The sequence below is a fragment of the Natrix helvetica genome, assembly GCF_964273705.1.
Source record: "Natrix helvetica genome assembly, chromosome: Z".
Taxonomy (NCBI): domain Eukaryota; kingdom Metazoa; phylum Chordata; class Lepidosauria; order Squamata; family Natricidae; genus Natrix; species Natrix helvetica.
In genome coordinates, this window is record NC_138554.1 from 132,144,740 (window position 1) to 132,163,497 (window position 18,758).

At 39.8% G+C, this 18,758-nt stretch overlaps 1 protein-coding gene across 4 annotated transcripts in view; it reads right to left on the reverse strand.

Moving 5' to 3' along the window:
• DPP6 (dipeptidyl peptidase like 6) overlaps positions 1-18,758 on the reverse strand; it is a 609,699-nt gene that overhangs the window by 164,103 nt on the left and 426,838 nt on the right. For 3 of the 4 annotated variants that reach the window (XM_081932663.1, XM_081932661.1, XM_081932662.1), the window contains exons 4-5: positions 2,996-3,090; positions 687-761 (exon numbers count right to left, since the gene is read on the reverse strand). In XM_081932663.1, coding sequence (XP_081788789.1) covers positions 687-761; positions 2,996-3,090 — 170 coding nt within the window. Of the gene's footprint in view, positions 1-686; positions 762-2,995; positions 3,091-10,659; positions 10,704-18,758 lie in introns of those variants that run through there. The other variant, XM_081932664.1, reaches the window with a different exon arrangement.

An 18,758-nucleotide genomic window follows, 5' to 3' on the forward strand; every position in this document is an offset into this window, starting at 1 on the left:
AAGTTGAAATCTACTCCTGATAATTCCATAGCCATGATTAGGCAACTTTCTCAGCAGATAGAGCCATTTTGGTACTCATTCCTAACTACACATCGAGAGGAATCCACCAAAGTGATCAAGTGCCCAGCCAACAATTATATACCTATATTTTTTCTAAATTATCTTTAGCTGGCATATATGTAAATGCTTCAGCAAAAATAAAAATTGTAGGACCACCTCTTACATATATTATCCTTTTGGAATAATTTTTCATGAGCGATGTCTCATTTTACCTTCTTTAAATTAATACTGTGTTTCCCCAAAAATAAGATAGGGTCTTATTTTCTTTTGACCCCCGAAATGAGCAGTTGGCCTTATTTTCGGGGAGGTCTTATTATTTTTGAGGTGTAGGAGGCAGCAAGTGTGGTCACCTCATGGCTGCTGCTGTGTTGCAATATTTTGGGGAGGCTTATTTTTGGGGAGACAAGTTAATCCATCTCTTTCTTGCCATAATGTTGCTATTTTTACCTTCCTTTATGCTCTTATTTCCATTCCCTGAAGTTATTACAGGCCTTTATGTATAATGAAGTCCTAACTTCAAGACCAATCATTTCAATAGGAATCTTTCTATGGGGTAAAATTATACCCATCACGTCAAGAAAACACCATTAAACTAAAAGCGAAATAAATACAGGCTGCTTACTTACCGGTACAATGTCATAGGCAAAGAGTCCATACTGTCTATCTGGTGAAACTTCATATTTAATTGCTTTTATAGACACCTGAAAAATAAAACAAAACCCAGCATTTCACATAAATACATTCTAATATTAATTTAATTTAATTGCCACTCTTCTCAATACTTGAGGTGACTCTGAGTGGCTTACAACATTAAAAAATAATAAAACAACACAAATATATATATATATATATATATATATATATATATATATATATATATATATATATATATATATATATATATATATATATATATATATATATATATATATATATATATATATATATAAATAAAACACTATAAAATACAATATAAAAAAGAAATATGCTTGCATAACTATTACCACATGCCTAACGTATTGGTATGTTTCCTAAAACTGTAAATATCTGCTTTATTTATTTTATTTTTATTTATAACATTTTAACATGCATGCATAACCTTTACAGCATGCCTAACACATTAATATGCTTCCTAAAACTTGTAAGTATCTGCTTTATATTTTGATCCATCTTATAAGAGTTGATATTTGCTTTATGTGTAAAGTCCTGGGGTTGTAACGGTCAGTCAAAACTGAATTTTAAAGGCCAAGCTCACATTTTTAAATTTAATATAATGGATGATGCACAGAACCCACAATGTGTGAGGTAAAATCTAGGTATCAGAGAAAATTAATTATGAAATTTAATACGATATAAAATTTGTGTTTTTAGTCAGTAAGAAACTTCTAAGAATGCTTGACTAAGGAAGGTTTTATACAATGGTTTTCTTATTGTTCCAGAATGTAAGATACAGAATAAGAGGCTTAAAATTCCAGGATGTCAGATTCCAGTTCAATGAGAGGAAATAATCGCTAATAAAAAGAGAAGTTTAATAATGGAACCAATTATCTAGCAAGGTTATGGTCCACCTCTTCCTGGATATGTTCAAGTGAAGTTAAATAGCCATCCTTAGAGACTCTTTATTTTGGGATTCTGGAATTGAGCAAAGATGAAATGTATGGACCAATGTTAGTGGTTCTTAACCTTGGCAATTATAACAGGTGTGGACTTCAGCTCCCACAATTCCCTGGCCAGCAAATGGGAGCTAGGGAATTCTGGGAACTGAAGTCCACACCTCTTAAAGTTCCCAAGGTTAAGAAACATTGGCTTATGTGATCTCTCCTACTATGTTAATATAAATATTGCAAAATATTGGGGACATTTTAAATTTCTAATTGAATTGGAAATAAAGTAGCAATAGCAACAGTACTGACTTATATATCACCCCAGTGCTGGGTGAGTTACAATATCAGTACTATTTGCGCACATTCCAGTAGAGATAAGTTCCTTGAGGATGAGCTAAAGCTCAGAAGACTAAATTATAGTCTCATTGACTGACCAAGTTTGGATCCTGCAATATTATTTGTATATTGACCCCACCAATCTGAGTCCTCATTTTACTGACCTCTGAAGGATGGAAGGCTGAGTCAATCTTGAGGCCCGTCAGGATCGAACTCCTGGCAGTGGGCAAAGTCAGCCTGCAATAATGCATTCTAGCCACTGTACCAATGAATTTCTTGCAGAATTTATCACAATCTCCCCAGTGATCTTTCGTGGGGTTAAAGCTGAATTATATCCTTTAAGTCTTACTTTTAAGGTTAGAAGGTTTAGGCTGAACTCAGCAACTGTGAGAAACACATATCACCTGGACTCTGCTTTCAAAAGAAACTCATGACATGAGGACAAAGGTGGGAAGAATTGCATTTATCCATTTTTTAAAAATAAATAAGATTTTTCTTAGCCTGTTATTTTTGATTGCCAGCTCTTCAATTTACAAGGAGAAGAAATTATATTATTTATTGCAAGTGTTTGGCTAAATATATTCATAACTCTCAACTTCAACTTGGTAGAGTAGAGTAGAGTAGAGTAGAATAGAGTAAAGTAGAGTAGAGTAGAATAGAATAGAATAGAGAAAGAATAGAGAATAGAATAGAACAGAACAAAATAGAGAATAGAAAATAAAATAGAAAATAGAATAGAATGGGGAATAGAATAGAATTGAATATTCTTTATTGATTAAGTGTGATTAGACTTTGTCTTCAGTGCCTAAGCTCTCAGTGTACATACAAACATACACATATATAAAGCTTATATAAAAAATGTACATTTTTGTATTTTTCAGTGTTGTTTCAGTTAGAATATTCAACTAAAGTTCAAGCAACTAAAGGCATGTTCTTTCTTAACCCAAGAGACAGACAGATGTACAACTGTGTAACCTATTCAAGAAGATACTCACAATGATTTTGTTTTCTATTAAAACTGTTGAATGGTTTGTTTCCACATTGTGCACTATCACCGAGCCATTCCGATCTCTATAAATGAATTCTGTATCTAAAAGAGGAGAGAGAACAGAAAAAGAGGGTGATTTATATCTATTACATATGGGCCAGAGGATAATTAAGAGAGGACCATGTTGTTGTTATTGTTAGTTGCAAAGTTGTTTCCGACCCATCGTAACCCCTTGGACAGCGTTCCTCCAGGCCTTCCTGTCCTCTACCATCCTCTGGAGTCCATTTAAGCTCATGCCAACTGCTTCAGTGACTCCATCCAGCCACCTTATTCTCTGTCGTCCCCTTCTTCTTTTGCCCTCAGTCTTTCCCAGCATTAGGCTCTTCTCCAGTGAGAGGACTATAGCTTAGTGACAAAACATGTAGCTTACTTTAACAAACATCCAGGTCTACATTTATCACTTGCCATTTCTAACAAAGAGGCTCAGAAAACAGAAGTGAAATAAAAATTGGATACTAGGAAAAGGAATCACCACACAAAATAGAAAATTTTGACTACAATTTTTCTGAATTAGGATGCTAGCTTCATTTGCTTTGGAGAGGACCAGTTCCAGTTCCATACTAAGGAGAGAGCTAACCAATGCTTAGAAGGCACTGGATAATGTCTACAATAGAGAAGCATCTTCAATCCCCAAGATTTCAGCTAGCATCAGTCACAGATTAGATATTTTAAATCAGATATACACTAAGTCAGTTTTTAAAACATGTCATTATCCCACGCTTCTATCAACACATATGTCCCAAATTATTAAGCGAACCGTTTCTGGTGTGTTTCTTTTGCCAGAAACTGGAAGAAAACACCGGTTTCTGGCAAAAAAGAAAGAAGTCATAACATGACGGGGAACTTTGCAAACAGCCATAAATACAGGTCAGTTGCCAAGACTCTGAAATGTCTGTCTCATGACCAGTGTTGAAAATGCAAATCCAGGACATGAATACCGTTTTTGTGGTATTATACCTTAACTGGTCGCTAAACAACTTGTCGTAACTCAAGGACTATCTGTAAATGGCATTAAAGTAATTTAGTTTGAGATAAGTTCAACTCTTGGTAACTAGACATTCACAACCCTGTCATTTTTTGGGGGGAAGCACTTCAAAAGTGACTGCAATGGCTTTCTTCCAAGATTTATTTCAACTTCTCAAGTATATAACTCTGATATTTCTTTATATTTTCTCATCCTGGCATTAAGTAAGCAGAATCCTACTTAAGCTATTTTGAGAGAAACCAAACTTGGCTAGGTACTCTTAAACTCATACCAATTTTAAGGGAAATGAAAATAAAATGTGAAATTAAATGAGAGTTGATGTCCACAAGTTAATGTAACTTTTAGTCTCTAAGAAAGTAGAAAACCTAGCCATTCCATATTGTATAGCAAACCTATAAAATTGTGAGGAAAGCAAGCAACCTGATGACCCGCAGAACAACTGACAGCTCTTACATGAAGGTTTTAGTCCTGGCTTGTCACGATGTTAAAAAGTTTGCTAGGCCTGAACTGCCTGAATTGACACTCAAGAGTTAAACTAAGAAAGCTTTATTGCGCAGGTCATAAAACAAAAAAGGGTTCTTATCTGAAAGTGATTTATTGCGCACGCGTTACACATTCCAAAAATTCCTCTCTTCTTTGTTCGGCAGCCAACTTTGGCAAACGTAGCTTTCATTATCAAAATGTAACCAATTAGTTACTTCTGTTTTTCATTTACTTTTATTATTTCATTATTAAAGTTTGTTTATTAATTAGAATATTTTCTTAAAGACTATTTCTTTTCTAAATATCTCAAAAGATATGCGGAAGGGAATCAGCCACGATTCATCGATCTCTAACAGGGTGTTTTTTTCCCCTGACAACTTGGTAGCAGAGGATGGTTGACAACTTGGTATGCAGAGGATGGCTTTTGATGACCAGCTGAGATGACTACAATTTATGGCTGTATTTTCCCTTCATGCTATCTAAAGATAACCGACTAAGCCTAATTAGCAATGTCGGAGAAAAAGAAAAAAAAGAAAAAGAAAGATGGGGCGAGCACAGAAGGATCAGCTTCCTCTGACAAGGAGGCTCCCTCGGACACAGAGAAGCAAGATCAAAACGTGCTTCAGGAACAACAAATTCCTTCAAGTGCCGAGCCAAATATGGGAGAAGGAGCTACAGGACGCGACATCCACGAAACGAGGTCAGTGGTTCCTCCTTCTAAAATATCTCCAGGAGATTATGAATTTTTGGGGGCCAAGCCAAAACTTCCCACTCTGCCAGAGCCACTCCATTCCCAGACCCTCGCAGATTATCAAACGATTGATGAATGGCAACTGCCGGCAGAGTTAAAATCCTCCCACGCAGAAAGCAAAGTTTATGACATCTCCCCAGATGAGCAAGAAATGCAAAGCTATCTATATCAAATAGAACGTTTAGAAAAATATGTTAGGGAGGCGAGAGTGTGTTTTAACGAAATAAAGCGAAGTAGAAGAAGCTCCCCCACTCCCAAAATGTCTGAGGACGCCATCTTGTCTTCTTCAAAACAACAGCCTAAGACACACCCCACAGAGTTCACTGGTCAATTAGAACAAAGAGACATGTACACGTCACCGAGGTCACGTGGTCCCTTTGAGCCCATTGAACTTCAGCATACGTATAGAAAGGAGAGGCAGCCAAAAAGTGAAGCTGCACTGCCATCTGCTGGCGGAGAAAAATTATTACAGCAAAAGATTAAGCAATTGGACCAGATTTTCAGAGATATGTCTATGAGTCCTTTAGAAGCCAAAACTTTGTCTCCAGAGGTTAAGTCTTCAGCACCCCCTGGCGGCGTTGAATTCTCCCTAGATGGAAAAAGGCAAAGCCAAAGGCGAATTCGAGGAAGCCAATTTGATGTTGCCACGCAAAGGCCAATGATGCAACCCCAGCATCCCCTGGTTCAACAACCAGCTTTGCAACCAGAGCAACAAATTGTTCCTCAGCAGGTATTCACAGTCACCCCCTTGACTGGTGAGTCCAAATTAAAGGAGTCAGGAGAGAATTATAAAGCCTGGGTCAGTGAAATTGCGCTCTTGCTTCGAAGAGAAGGCACACATTCCATGATTTTTAATCCTCCTCCTCCACCGTGGACGCCTGCAATAAGAAACCTTGAAAACAGAGCAATCACGACTTTACTCATGTCAATGGAAATTGAGATCCAAGGTATCTTTCCACCTGATGCAACTGCCCAAGAAATATGGGCTATTTTGGAAGATTGCTACAGGCCCGTTTCAATTGAATCCTCATGTTTGCTCATGTCTGAGTTCCATGGTTCGAAGTTGAAACCTGGTGAACGAATTGGTGGACATTTGACCAAACTGAAAAGAATGAGAAGTGAATTGAGACAAAATGGCCATGTAATCGATGATATCCAAATGATTAGCATCATCATTAACTCATTGAATTATGAATGGAAAGATGCTGTTGCAAAGATTAACTACGTGCCTATTGCTCAACGCACAGTTAACCACGTTTGCAGACTTTTAGTGGAAGACGAAGCTATCAGGTTAGCTACCCCACATCTGCAACGACCTCCAGCACCAAAGGCTCCAGCCAGACGTCCCTTCCGAGGAAGAGGCTACGCTCCAAGGATGCCAAAATGCTACACCTGCAACCGTGTGGGACATGACACCCGGGATTGTCCCCAACGAGTTCCAGCTCCCGCCACGTACCAGCCCAGAGGAACAGATTCCAGAGGCAGAGGTAGAGGCGGAAGACAAGGTCGTCGTGGTCCAAGGCGTGATCCACAAGCTCCGCTTGCAACACTGGCCATAACCAACGTTCCACAACCTGATCCAAAGTTCGACAGACGTCTTTTGTGGACTTTAGATAGTGGAGCAGCTGTGCACGTTACCCACAGAAGGGAACTTTTCACAGAGATGGGCGAACCAGAGCCCGAGTATCGAGAACTGTATTCCTTCACCAACCACACTTGCAAGGTTATGGGAAAAGGAACTGTTTACATTGAAGAACTCGATACACAAATCCCTGATGTTTATTACATACCTTCAGCAACCAGTAATTTGCTTAGTCAAAGTCACTTGTCTAGAGATTTAAAGTTCCAGGTTCACCACCTCGAAAAAGCAAGTTACTTAGTTAAAGATGGTGATATTGTTGCTGAAACCATGCTGATTGGTGGTGTTTATTACTTAAAGCCAAAGCCTAAAGGGCAAGCACAGGCAAGTATGCAAACTCCAAAAAGGCACAACGCAAACCCAGAGAGAGTTGTCCCAGAGAGAGAAAGCGTTACTGTGCCAAAGGCTCCTAAAGCCAACAAACAAAGAAAACAGAAACAGATTGCTCAAAGCAAGCCTGAGGGTCCTCATGAAACTGTTAATGTTGAGAATTCACTAACTGGTAAACCTTTGCATTCCAGGTGTATTCACAAGTGGCACAGAAGATTGGGGCATGCCAGTTTCCGTGTTCTTAGAAAGATGCCGGAGTTCGCAAAAGGTTTGGATCTAAAGGGGTGTAAGGTGTTTTTGGATTGTGCGGTTTGCAAAAAGGCTAAATCCAAGGCGGCTCCAGTTCCAAAACACGCTACACGCCGGTCAACACGCATTTTTGATTTGGTACACACTGACATAGTGGGTCCTTTCCCACCAACACTTGGTGGCAGAAAGTATTTTTTAACAATTGTAGATAATCATTCTAGATATGGATTTGTATATCCTATGAGAGAGAAATCTGAGACCTTTCAGATCTTTAAAGACTTTGCAGCGTTTGTTTCTACACAATACCAAGTTCGCATCGCCAGAATCCAGAGTGACCGTGGTGCAGAATTCATGTCTCAGCGTTTCCAGGACTGGATGCGTAAGAATGGAATTCTTCATCAGACATCTGCTCCATATACACCGGCTCATAACGGAGTCGTAGAAAGAAGACAAGGGGTTCTACAAACCATGATGCGTTGTCTTCTAGAAGATGCCAATCTCAGTAACGCATACTGGGGTGAAGCAATCAAATATGCAAATTACATTGTCAACCGTACTTGGAGCAGTGTAATCAATCAAACTCCTTTCTACATGCTATATGGCTACAAGCCTAATCTCAAGAACCTCCATATTTTTGGTTCATATGCTATGGTGAACACTCCCTTAAGTCAAAGAAGAAAGGGAGGTGCAGTAGCAAAGAGACTGAGATTTATGGGTATTGATGATAATTCAAAATGGTACAAATTCATTGATACTAAACATGTGATTGTCATTTCACAATCTGCTAATTTTGAGGAAGACATTGACTGGTCCAGGATTCATTCCAATGATCCTGAAGTTTATTTTCCTAGAGATGGTGTTCCAGATGCCACGCAGCCTGATGACAATTCGCAGGCAGATATTCCTTCTACCAGTTCTTCACAACCTGATGTTCCGTCTTCTCAAGCCGCGGATGCTGATGCTAGCGACGAACGTGAGGACGAGGATGATGATGAAGAAGAAGAAGAAGACTGGTCTGTTGTTCCTAGACGCTCCAAGAGGGCCACAAAAGGAATCCCTCCACAACGTTATTCATGGCAACTGACAAAATCACCAGTACCTTTGATTTGCAACGTTACTCTTCCTCCAGAGACATTCACACAAATCAAACAGCTTCCTGATTCAGAACAAGACAAATGGTATGATGCAATGCAGGATGAAATGGACAGTTTGAAGAAACTTAATGTATTCACACCTGCAAAACCTCCAGCAAACAAGAAAGTCATTGGCACCCGATGGGTCTACAGAATCAAGAAGAAACCGAATGGTGAGTCTTTATACAAAGCCAGACTGGTAGCTCAGGGTTTCGCTCAACGTTATCCTGAGGACTACACAAACACTTACTCACCAACAGTCAGAACTGAAAGTGTAAAAATTGCTTTAACCACTGCAACTATTCTTGGTTTAGAAGTTTTTCAATTTGATGTGGACACAGCTTATCTACATGCAGACCTAGATGAAGAGATCTATGTGAGAAGCCCTCCAGGATTCCGAAAGCAAGAAGGGGATACCTGGTTCCTGAACAAAAGTCTTTATGGTCTGAAACAGTCAGGTTTAATGTGGTATTTATGTCTTACTGACAAACTAAATTCAATGGGCTTTATTAAGTCCGAAACTGATGAATGCGTGTTCACAAAAAGATCTAACAATGCATATGAGATAATTCTTGTTTATGTTGATGATATTGTTTATATTGGTCCAAATAAGAAAATGAGTGAGATTTTTGCTAAAAGTTTGCAGAGATACTTCACACTAAAATCTTTAGGACACATTAGCACTTATTTAGGTGTTCAAATTGAAAAGACACAGAAGGGGTTTAGTCTTTCACAAGAGGAGAAAATTGACCACATTCTACATCATTGCAACATGAAAGATGCTAGCACAACAAAGACACCCATGCAAACAGATTTTCACAACTTAACACATGAACCAAGTCCTGAGTTCGAGGATCAAACACTTTATCGTTCAGTCATTGGTTCACTATTATACATTAGTAGTTGGACCAGACCTGACATCGCACTTAGTGTTAATCTTTTATCACGACACGTAGGTAAGGCAACACAATTTCATTGGTCATGCATTAAGAAGTTGTTGAAATACCTGAAACACACTAAGCACATGAAGTTATTGCTAGAACCAACACACACTGATCAACCAAAGCTGATTTGTTTTGCCGACGCCGACTGGGCGAGCGACAAGAAGTCACGCAAAAGCACTTCTGGTTACATGATGTTCCTAAATGGTTGTCCTGTTTACTGGCAAGTGAGAAAACAGAGTTTTGTTTCATGTTCATCTACTGAAGCTGAATATGCTTGTGTTTCAGATGCTTGTAATTCTCTAACGTGGTTTGATGCTTTGATCACAGATATCTGGACACGTCCGATTCGACCAATCACCGTGATGGAAGATAATGTATCTGTTGTTTATATTTCTGAGTCACATTTCACAGGTTCTAGGTCCAGACACATTGACATTCGTTATCAAAACACAAAGCAATTAGTTAAGCAAGGTTTTGTTAAATTGCAATATGTTTCTACACATGATCAGATCGCAGACATGCTTAACAAACCACTTGCCGCAAATCAACACGAATATCTGCGAAAGAAGATGTGCCTTAATTGATGATTTGATGACGTCAGCCCAGACTAGCAAAAGAAGGGGTGTCACGATGTTAAAAAGTTTGCTAGGCCTGAACTGCCTGAATTGACACTCAAGAGTTAAACTAAGAAAGCTTTATTGCGCAGGTCATAAAACAAAAAAGGGTTCTTATCTGAAAGTGATTTATTGCGCACGCGTTACACATTCCAAAAATTCCTCTCTTCTTTGTTCGGCAGCCAACTTTGGCAAACGTAGCTTTCATTATCAAAATGTAACCAATTAGTTACTTCTGTTTTTCATTTACTTTTATTATTTCATTATTAAAGTTTGTTTATTAATTAGAATATTTTCTTAAAGACTATTTCTTTTCTAAATATCTCAAAAGATATGCGGAAGGGAATCAGCCACGATTCATCGATCTCTAACAGGGTGTTTTTTTCCCCTGACATGGCTGTGATATCAAAACTCCCCAAAATCTGTTCACATATTGTGTTTAATTATTTTGTGCACATGGTGCAATAATATTCCTGGCCTTACCTGTGACTAAAGCAGCACTCATTTTAAAAATATCTTTCCCTAATCTTAGCATTCTCCACATGCTTGAACTTCAACTCCCAGAATTCATAGCAAAGGCTCAGGACTTCTGGAAGTTGAAGTTCACAAACACCTGGACAATGCCCAAGGTAGAAAAGCTGTTTTTTAAAATGTAAACCCTTATGTTACAGAAAAAGTTTGCTTACACCTCAGGACAGTTTTTTAGAGTGGAAAACTCCATGCCTCCTTGTTATATTCTGAGAAATGAAGTCCTTTTTCCAAATATTTCATTGCCTTTGAGAAGTTAATAATATCCTCTCTTTAATAAGGAGAAAAATAAAATAAACCAGCATTGATTGGTTAGCCCTGCTGGTACAGTCAATTCACGTCATCAGCAAAGGGTTAAAAAATTTAATGAAGAGCAAATTGGCTTGCTTTAAAGAAGCCAAAATTGATTGGCTTCATGACCCAAAGGAAAACACAATAAGCCTTTGCTAGTCTCCAAGTCTGTAATCATCTCAGTGTTCAGAACCAATGAATAATAGCTCTCTGTTCGTGTTTTGAAATGTGTGATTCATGTTATTGAAGCTGTATTCATTTTCACTGGGTGTCCCTCAATCAAAGACAGAAAGCAACGCAGCAGCCTTTGTCTGCAAATGAATTCTGTCCAGAAGGCTGATGAGAATTTCAGTCTGATTTATAGCTGTCATCAAAGCTGATAAAGGTCATCACTGAATCTCATTTTTTACTGCTTCCAATTTCTCCGGCAACTATTTGGAGCTTCAGATGCCCACTTCTTTAAGTAACAGTTATTTATTCCAGCTTGTATGGAGTAGATCACAAAAGCTCTCGAATCGACTGTTTTCCTCACTTTCAATTCCAGGGACAGGGGGAAAAAAATCTACACCCACTTCTTTGCATTTCTCACAGGGGAAGCATTTCCTTATGATGGCAGGTCCTTGTATGTGGAATGTCAGTCCAAGGGGAAGGACCTCTGGAGGCTATTATGTAGGACTGCTGGCAGAAGGGTGAAAATGTGCAAATGTGGAAACTCTACAGTGTATTCCCATGTTCTGCTCCTCAAAGAATGATTTAATTTATTGATGTCTGCTCTGACTTAGGCTTCCCCAAAAAGTACAAAGAAGATTCCTGGTCCCGACAAAACCCCTTTTATTAAACAAGTGTGAATTGCTCTCACTCACATTCAGCAAAGGCCTAGTAAACAGTCTTTCAAAGGTCAAGTTATGACCACAGACCTCATCTAGCTTGGAAAGCTGCCATGTAAATATTTTCCAAATGAAGTGCTGTGCAAGGAAAGACTTGGCACAGAGTCTCTGAGATTCACAGACAGATCTTCCCACCCCTGAACAAACGAATTGTTTCCTGCAAAAGCCCACTCCCCTTTTGCTCCTCTTTTATTTCCTATGGGAGGGGCCATTCACCATCCACCTGTGGCTTTACTCCCAAGTTGACCCTGATTTCTTAGCTGTTCTTTTCTTCTGGCAGTTCTGCGCATGCATACACTGGGAACAGGCTCCAGCTGTTCCTCTGTCTCACTGCTGTCTAGCTCAGAAGGCAGCTGAGAACTGCCAGATGGCCCTGGCCCCGTCTCTGCCTCCGACGCAGAGCGCTTGTCCAACCCTTTCCCAGCCCCCAGGATTGGCCCATGTTCCTCCCCAATCTCCTCTCTGTCTGATTCTGGTGGCCCACAACAATGTCTCCCTTGTCTGCAGCAACCTTTAATAATAATAATAATAATAAATTTGGATTTATTAGCCGCTCCCTTTCCGGGGAGGACTCGGGGCGGCGAGTGGGATGAGGTGAATTATGGGTATGAGAAAGGTTGTTTACAAATTGCACTGTGGCCGTCAAGAATTCATTCACGTTTTTTGCCAACTTCCTCCATGCAAATATTATCTCTGTCCCTTCCTTGCAAATATTACTCCTCTGAAGAAGATGAGAAAGCCTTGAACAGCATGGTAAGAAACAGGCTTTCTTTTGCATTTCAGCATTCCAAGCTGAAATGTGGCAGAAATGCAAAGCACCTAAGACCAAGTCAAACATATTTTTCAGGGTGGAAGTGGCAACTGAGTAGGCTTGTATGTTATCAGGCTTGACTGGACTCCATTGGTAGAGTGAGATGCAAAGAGCATACAATTCTGGGTTTGTAATTGGAGGGCAAACTAATTTGATTCAAAGTGCTTTGAGATCTGATGAGAAGAATATTCTTCCTTACATTCTAATGGGGATGCATCATTTTCTACAGTGGTGCATTTCACTTTGTTTTACCACCGGTTCGCCCCATGTGTGCACGCTCGCTTCACGCGCATGTGCACCTTATGTGCCTGTGCCCCGCCTTCCACACATGAACTTTGCTCATGTGCGTGCCTTCCATGCATGTGCCCGGCCTAAAAAACGTGGCTAAATAGGATGGCATAGGGCAAGGTTGGGTGGGTGGGCCCACTCATGATCTCTGCTACCAGTTTGCCCCAACCAGTCCGAACCGGCTGAAAACCACTTCTGATTTTCTAGCTGCTTCATATTTGCGAGGAATGAAAAATAAAAGAGATGGATGGAAGATCCTTTAGAAGACATCATCTAATTTCAGCTGGATATCTTCAAGGGTTTTGGTTGAAATATTTTCCCTACACCTCCTTTTGGCTGACCTAAAAAATAACAACAATTTTCCAAATGGTTTCAACTTATGCTAAATTAATACAAAAGGCAAGGTCTTACTTTTCCACATGCATTACATGTGGTTTGGCATGTAGAGAGTGACTATTGTGCTACCTATGATCATTAGATTACCTATAAGAGTGCTGGCAGAGCCAATTGGCCAGATTGATATCACGTCCTGGAAAAGAACCCCTCATCAGCAGGGAGATTCGACTGTGGCAGGTTTCTGGCTTGTTGATTTTCAACATTAGTTAAATAGCAGAAGCAGATGATATCAGCAGAGCAGAAGGGCTAAAACGTCTATTATTGACAGAGGAGAATGCTTGTAGTGCAGGGTTGAAAAAAAGGGTCCTTGGTGCTCTCTGAGCTTGGTGGTTTTCTTGTAGAAGTTTCATTACCAAATACTGTGTTTCCCTGAAAGTAAGAGAGGATCTTATTTTCTTTTGACCCCTGAAACAAGAGCTTGACCTTATTTCCGGGGAGGTCTTATTATTTTTGAGATGCAGGCGGCAGCGAGTGTGGTCACTTCATGGCTGCTGCTGTGTTGCAATATTTTTGGGGAGGGCTTATTTTAGAGCATGCTCTCAAAAGCCCAATTGGGCTTATTATCTGGGGAGGTCTTATTTTCAGGGAAACAGGGTAGGTAACATCACCAATGCTAGTGGGGAGTGGGGTTTACCCTCATTATATTCTAGTAATCTGCCCTGTTAGTAGTTCTTAGTGCTTCTTAGGTGGCTCTTTATTTAGGCTATTTACTGTTCTTATTTGGCAGTTCCTTGATTGGGGTATTTATTTCTTGACTGTTGGTCTGTTAATCTTAGTGTTAATCTACAACTGGATATTGATTGCTGGTGGGGAAATCTTGATCTTTTTGTTCCCTTTTTGGTTTGTTGATTGTCTCATTTGCATGGTATGTGGATGTTGTTTACATCTTTCCTTGATTAGTTTCCACCCATTGCTTCTTGTCCTGCCTTCAGGTGCCTTGGAGAATAGATTGACTCCCTCTTCTCAGGGGTTGCCACAAAGAAGAGGGAGTCAATCTATTCTCCAAGGCACCTGAAGGCAGGACAAGAAGCAATGGGTGGAAACTAATCAAGGAAAGAAGCAACTTAGAACTGAGGAGAAATTTCCTGACAGTTAGAACAATTAATCAGTGGAACAGAAGTTGCCTCCAGAAGTTGTGAATGCCCCAACACTGGAAGTCTTTAAGAAGATGTTGGATAGCCATTTGCCTGAAACGGTATAGGGTTTCCTGCCTAGGCAGGGGTTGGACTAGAAGGCTTCCAAGGTCCCTTCCAACTCTACTATTGTATTGTATTGTATCTATGTGTTTACTGTTGGTCGATTTGTCAGAGTGCCAGACTTCCAGGAATTCTGTAGCGTTTTTGGACTTGGTTTGTTCTAGGATGCCCTACAGTAAATTTGACCCCAAACTTCATTCTAGACTGGTCAACCTCAAGCCCATATTTAGAATGGAAAGAGCTGAATTTAATTTAATTTAATCAGGAATTTCAGCAATTCAAGCATGGGAGTACAATGTTTCACTAGCACAAAAGAGAGCAAAATTATAATTTGTGAGCTGTGTTAAAAGAAGCTGAAAAATAATGTCCAACAGAATATTAGCCATAATGGAATTAAGTGCAAAGCACTTAATAAGATGATAAATATTATTGGTCAGGGGCCCATGACATCATCTAATAAGTCACTATATGACCCAGCCCCTTTTATCATTCTCCCTATATGGAATTGGAAAACTGGCAGCCCAGGTTCGAGACCTGAGCTCCCCATCATAGGGTGAGCTTCCTTCCTCACCCCAGCTCCTGTGAACCTAGCAGTTTGAAAGCATGCAAATGCAAGTAAATAAATAGGTACCCCTTCAGTGGGAAGGTAACAGGCTAGGTGATGCTTTGAAGTCATCTAATTTGATTTACTGCCTCAAAACAGGTCCAGATCTTGACCCATAAATCTGCTTCAAGGGAATGATGGATTGAAACTTGATAAACTGACTGCACTCTGGTGACATTTTCCCCAAGCTACCATCTAGCACCCTGCATGACTACATATTCTGCAATTTTCTTCTATTGCCCAGCGGAACCAACTATTTAGAGCAGGGGTTTTCAACCTTGGCAACTAAGACTTGTGGACTCCAGCTCCCAGAATTCTCAAGCTAGCCATACTCATTTATGGTTTAGAGGACACCTGATTGCCTATTCTGATTTAGGCCTATCAAAATGTCTGATGCTGATTAAATCAGCATCTTACTGCTTCCACACAGTTCCCCATATTTTCTTCAAAGATGAAATAATAATCAACGTAGAACATAAGTGCATAAATAGTAACCTGCCAAATGTGACTTTGGCCTTTTCAGTCCAGCAATTTGTTCTAACCACTGTACAAGGAAGCCCACAAGTCTTCCGGCAGATGGCCTTCAGAGGCAGTCTGACTGCCATCATTAGCATTGATCCCCAAGAGTTCCATGAATTGATGCAACCCATTTTTTGATGCTGGCCTCAATGGTCAGAATCACATTTTGTGGTAGGACTCAGAAAGATACAGGATGATGCAACTCAAGACCTGAGGATAGGGAGGAGCCATAGATTTCTTCTCTCCCATTTACAGCAATTCTATCCAGAACACGATTATATTTGTAGAGGGTTAGGATATCATAGAATAGAATTCTTTATTGGCCAAGTGTGATTGGACAAACAAGGAATTTGTCTTTGGTGCATATGCTCTCAGTGTACATAAGGAGAATAAAATACATTCATCAAGAATAAAAAGATACAACACTTAGTGATAGTCAAGGTTACTAATAAGCTATCAAATCATACTAGGAAACAAAAACAATATAAATTTAAAGATACAAGCAACATGATTATAGTCATAAGTGGGGAGGAATTTATCAATACAATACAATGATAAGGACTGTCTAGTCTCTAGGGGGCAGTGTTCATCTGTGGTTTGTAGCCGAGGGAGCCAATGTTGTCTGAAGACATTTTCTGTGGCCATGTGGCCAACATGGCTATACACTAAAGACACATGGAATGCTGTTAACTCTCCACCAAAGTGGTACCTATTAATCTACTCACATTTGCATGCTTTCGAACTGCTAGGTGGAAAGGCACAGACACAGGAAAGGGGGCTCACGCTGTTGCTTGGGTTTTGAACCTGTCCGCTTTTCCGCTCACAAGCTCAGCATCTCTAACCATTGAGCCATCATGCACACATCATTACAATAATCTTGCAGAATTGAAGAAGAGATAAGGAATAGCAGGTGATCATGCAAATTTAATATACAGGTGAACATGTAGCCCTTTCAATATTGCTGCACTATAATTCCCAACAGCCCTACATTATAGCATAATTCATAATGAGGGATGATAGGAGTTGGTGATTCAGTTCCATGCCCTCCATCAATTATTCCATTATAGGAGATTTGCTATTCTCATTACGTGCCAGCAATGATAAAATATTATTCTTGTTTTTAATCAGGGTAGGAAGCAGATACATTGCAATTCATACGTACAACACCAACACTCTTTTTAAGTAGGCGAAAAAGATTCATTATTCTGTCCACTGGACTATACATTTTAGAGAGAATTTTTTTAAAAAATTTCAATCCAGACAGCAGAATGCAGAAATACACCAGTTTTTAATTTTTCTAAATTACCATGTTAGTATTAGACAGCACACTTGAACAAGATACAGTTTGTTAGAATTAAGCCTTTCCTTCTTATAGGCACCTGGAAATTTTGTGTTTAATTTCTCTTCCTACACAGGCCATTATGTTCTCAGTCCTTTGTCTCTGTCCTAATCCTCCTTGCTCAATTTCTTTCATTTTCCTTTTCTTTTAAGTGAAATGGAGGAAGGAAATGGAGCTTTAAATACTCAGTTTGCTGTAATTTACCTAAACAATGAACATCCCATCATATTGCTACATTAGGCAAGCTGAACATGTTTATTGTGCAAGAAGTAGCTTTAATCACTATTTATTTTAATTCAGTGTGAGCTCAGATCTTTCATGTAGCAGTATTTGTGTGAATGTGTATCATTCAAGGTAAACGCACATTCACACAGACAGTAATATTTCCTCTTGTTCCCCTTAGATAAACATCCTGGTTGACTTTCCATGTAGGTAATAAACTAGTAATGGAAACACCATGACGTTCTAGCACAGGAATGTCTAACAGTGGTGGGTTTCAATTTATTTTGCTACAGGTTTGCTCATGCAAGCATCTGGGTGGGTGGGTGAAGCCTCCTGCCACTACTGGTTCACCCGATCCTGGACAAACTGGCAGAAACCCGCTTTTGGTGTCAAACTCGATTTCATTGAGGACCGCATCAGAGTTGTGTTTGACCTCGAGAGCTGGAGGGCGTGGCCAGCTCAACACCATTCATCGAGGCTCCATTTTAGGCCGCGACGGCCTCCTGGAGCCCTCTCCCAATGAAAACAGAATTTCTGCTGGCAGAAGGTTCCAGGGGGCTCTCGCTGCTGAAAATGGACCCCAGGCGAGCAGTGCGTGGCCCTCCCAAGCTACATTTTAATTGGCAGAGGCACAGTGGGCTGGTCCTTCACGGTTTCCAGGGCAGGCCCATGAGTGAGATCTAAGCGCCCAACGGGCTGGATACAGCCCGAGGGCTTTTGAGTTTGAAAACCCTCCTCTAGCATAAAACACCTGCATATCACCAGTAATAAATATAACATAAGGATGTTATAGGGATTTTCCTATAATGCAGTTGAATGCAATGGTTGATAAGCAAATTTTGTGAACAGAATACTGCATAAGATTTTAGAGGCATCTTAAACTTCTTCCATTCCATGTCATAGTATCTTTTCATTCTAGTATCTTTTGTCTTATTTTTAAACAATCTGGTTTTTACACTGGAGTGTAATTGTTTAATTGTCTTCCTTATGGAAGAACAGTAAACTACTTCACCCCCTTCTAAACATAATAGATTGCAAACCCCATAAACTTCCACCATTATCCATGATATCAGGGGTTATGGCAGTTGCAACCCCAAGAAATCCATAAAAATGGATGCATTTAGCTATGAGGGCGGGGGGTAATCAGGTTTCTGCAGGCAGCACGAATACTTATAAAGATTTAGCCACCAGTTAAAAGCTAAATCTTTTTATTTAGAAACCAAACATAACATTTGCATTTTAGGTATTGTTCATAGTTACTCTGCTTATTTGATAAAAAATTCAAGACAGAAAAAATTATGAACTGCTGAGTGTCCCATTACTCTGTAAAGTTACTATACAGCTAAACCAGGGGTGGAGGTGGTATTCTACCAGTTCATCCCAGTTTGGGTGGCGGCAGGAAGCAGGAGGCTCTGCCCACCCACCCAGACATCATCATAGACGCTCTGCGCATGCAAGCAAAGTGACATGCACACTCCCAGTTCTGAAGCGGGAGCGAAGG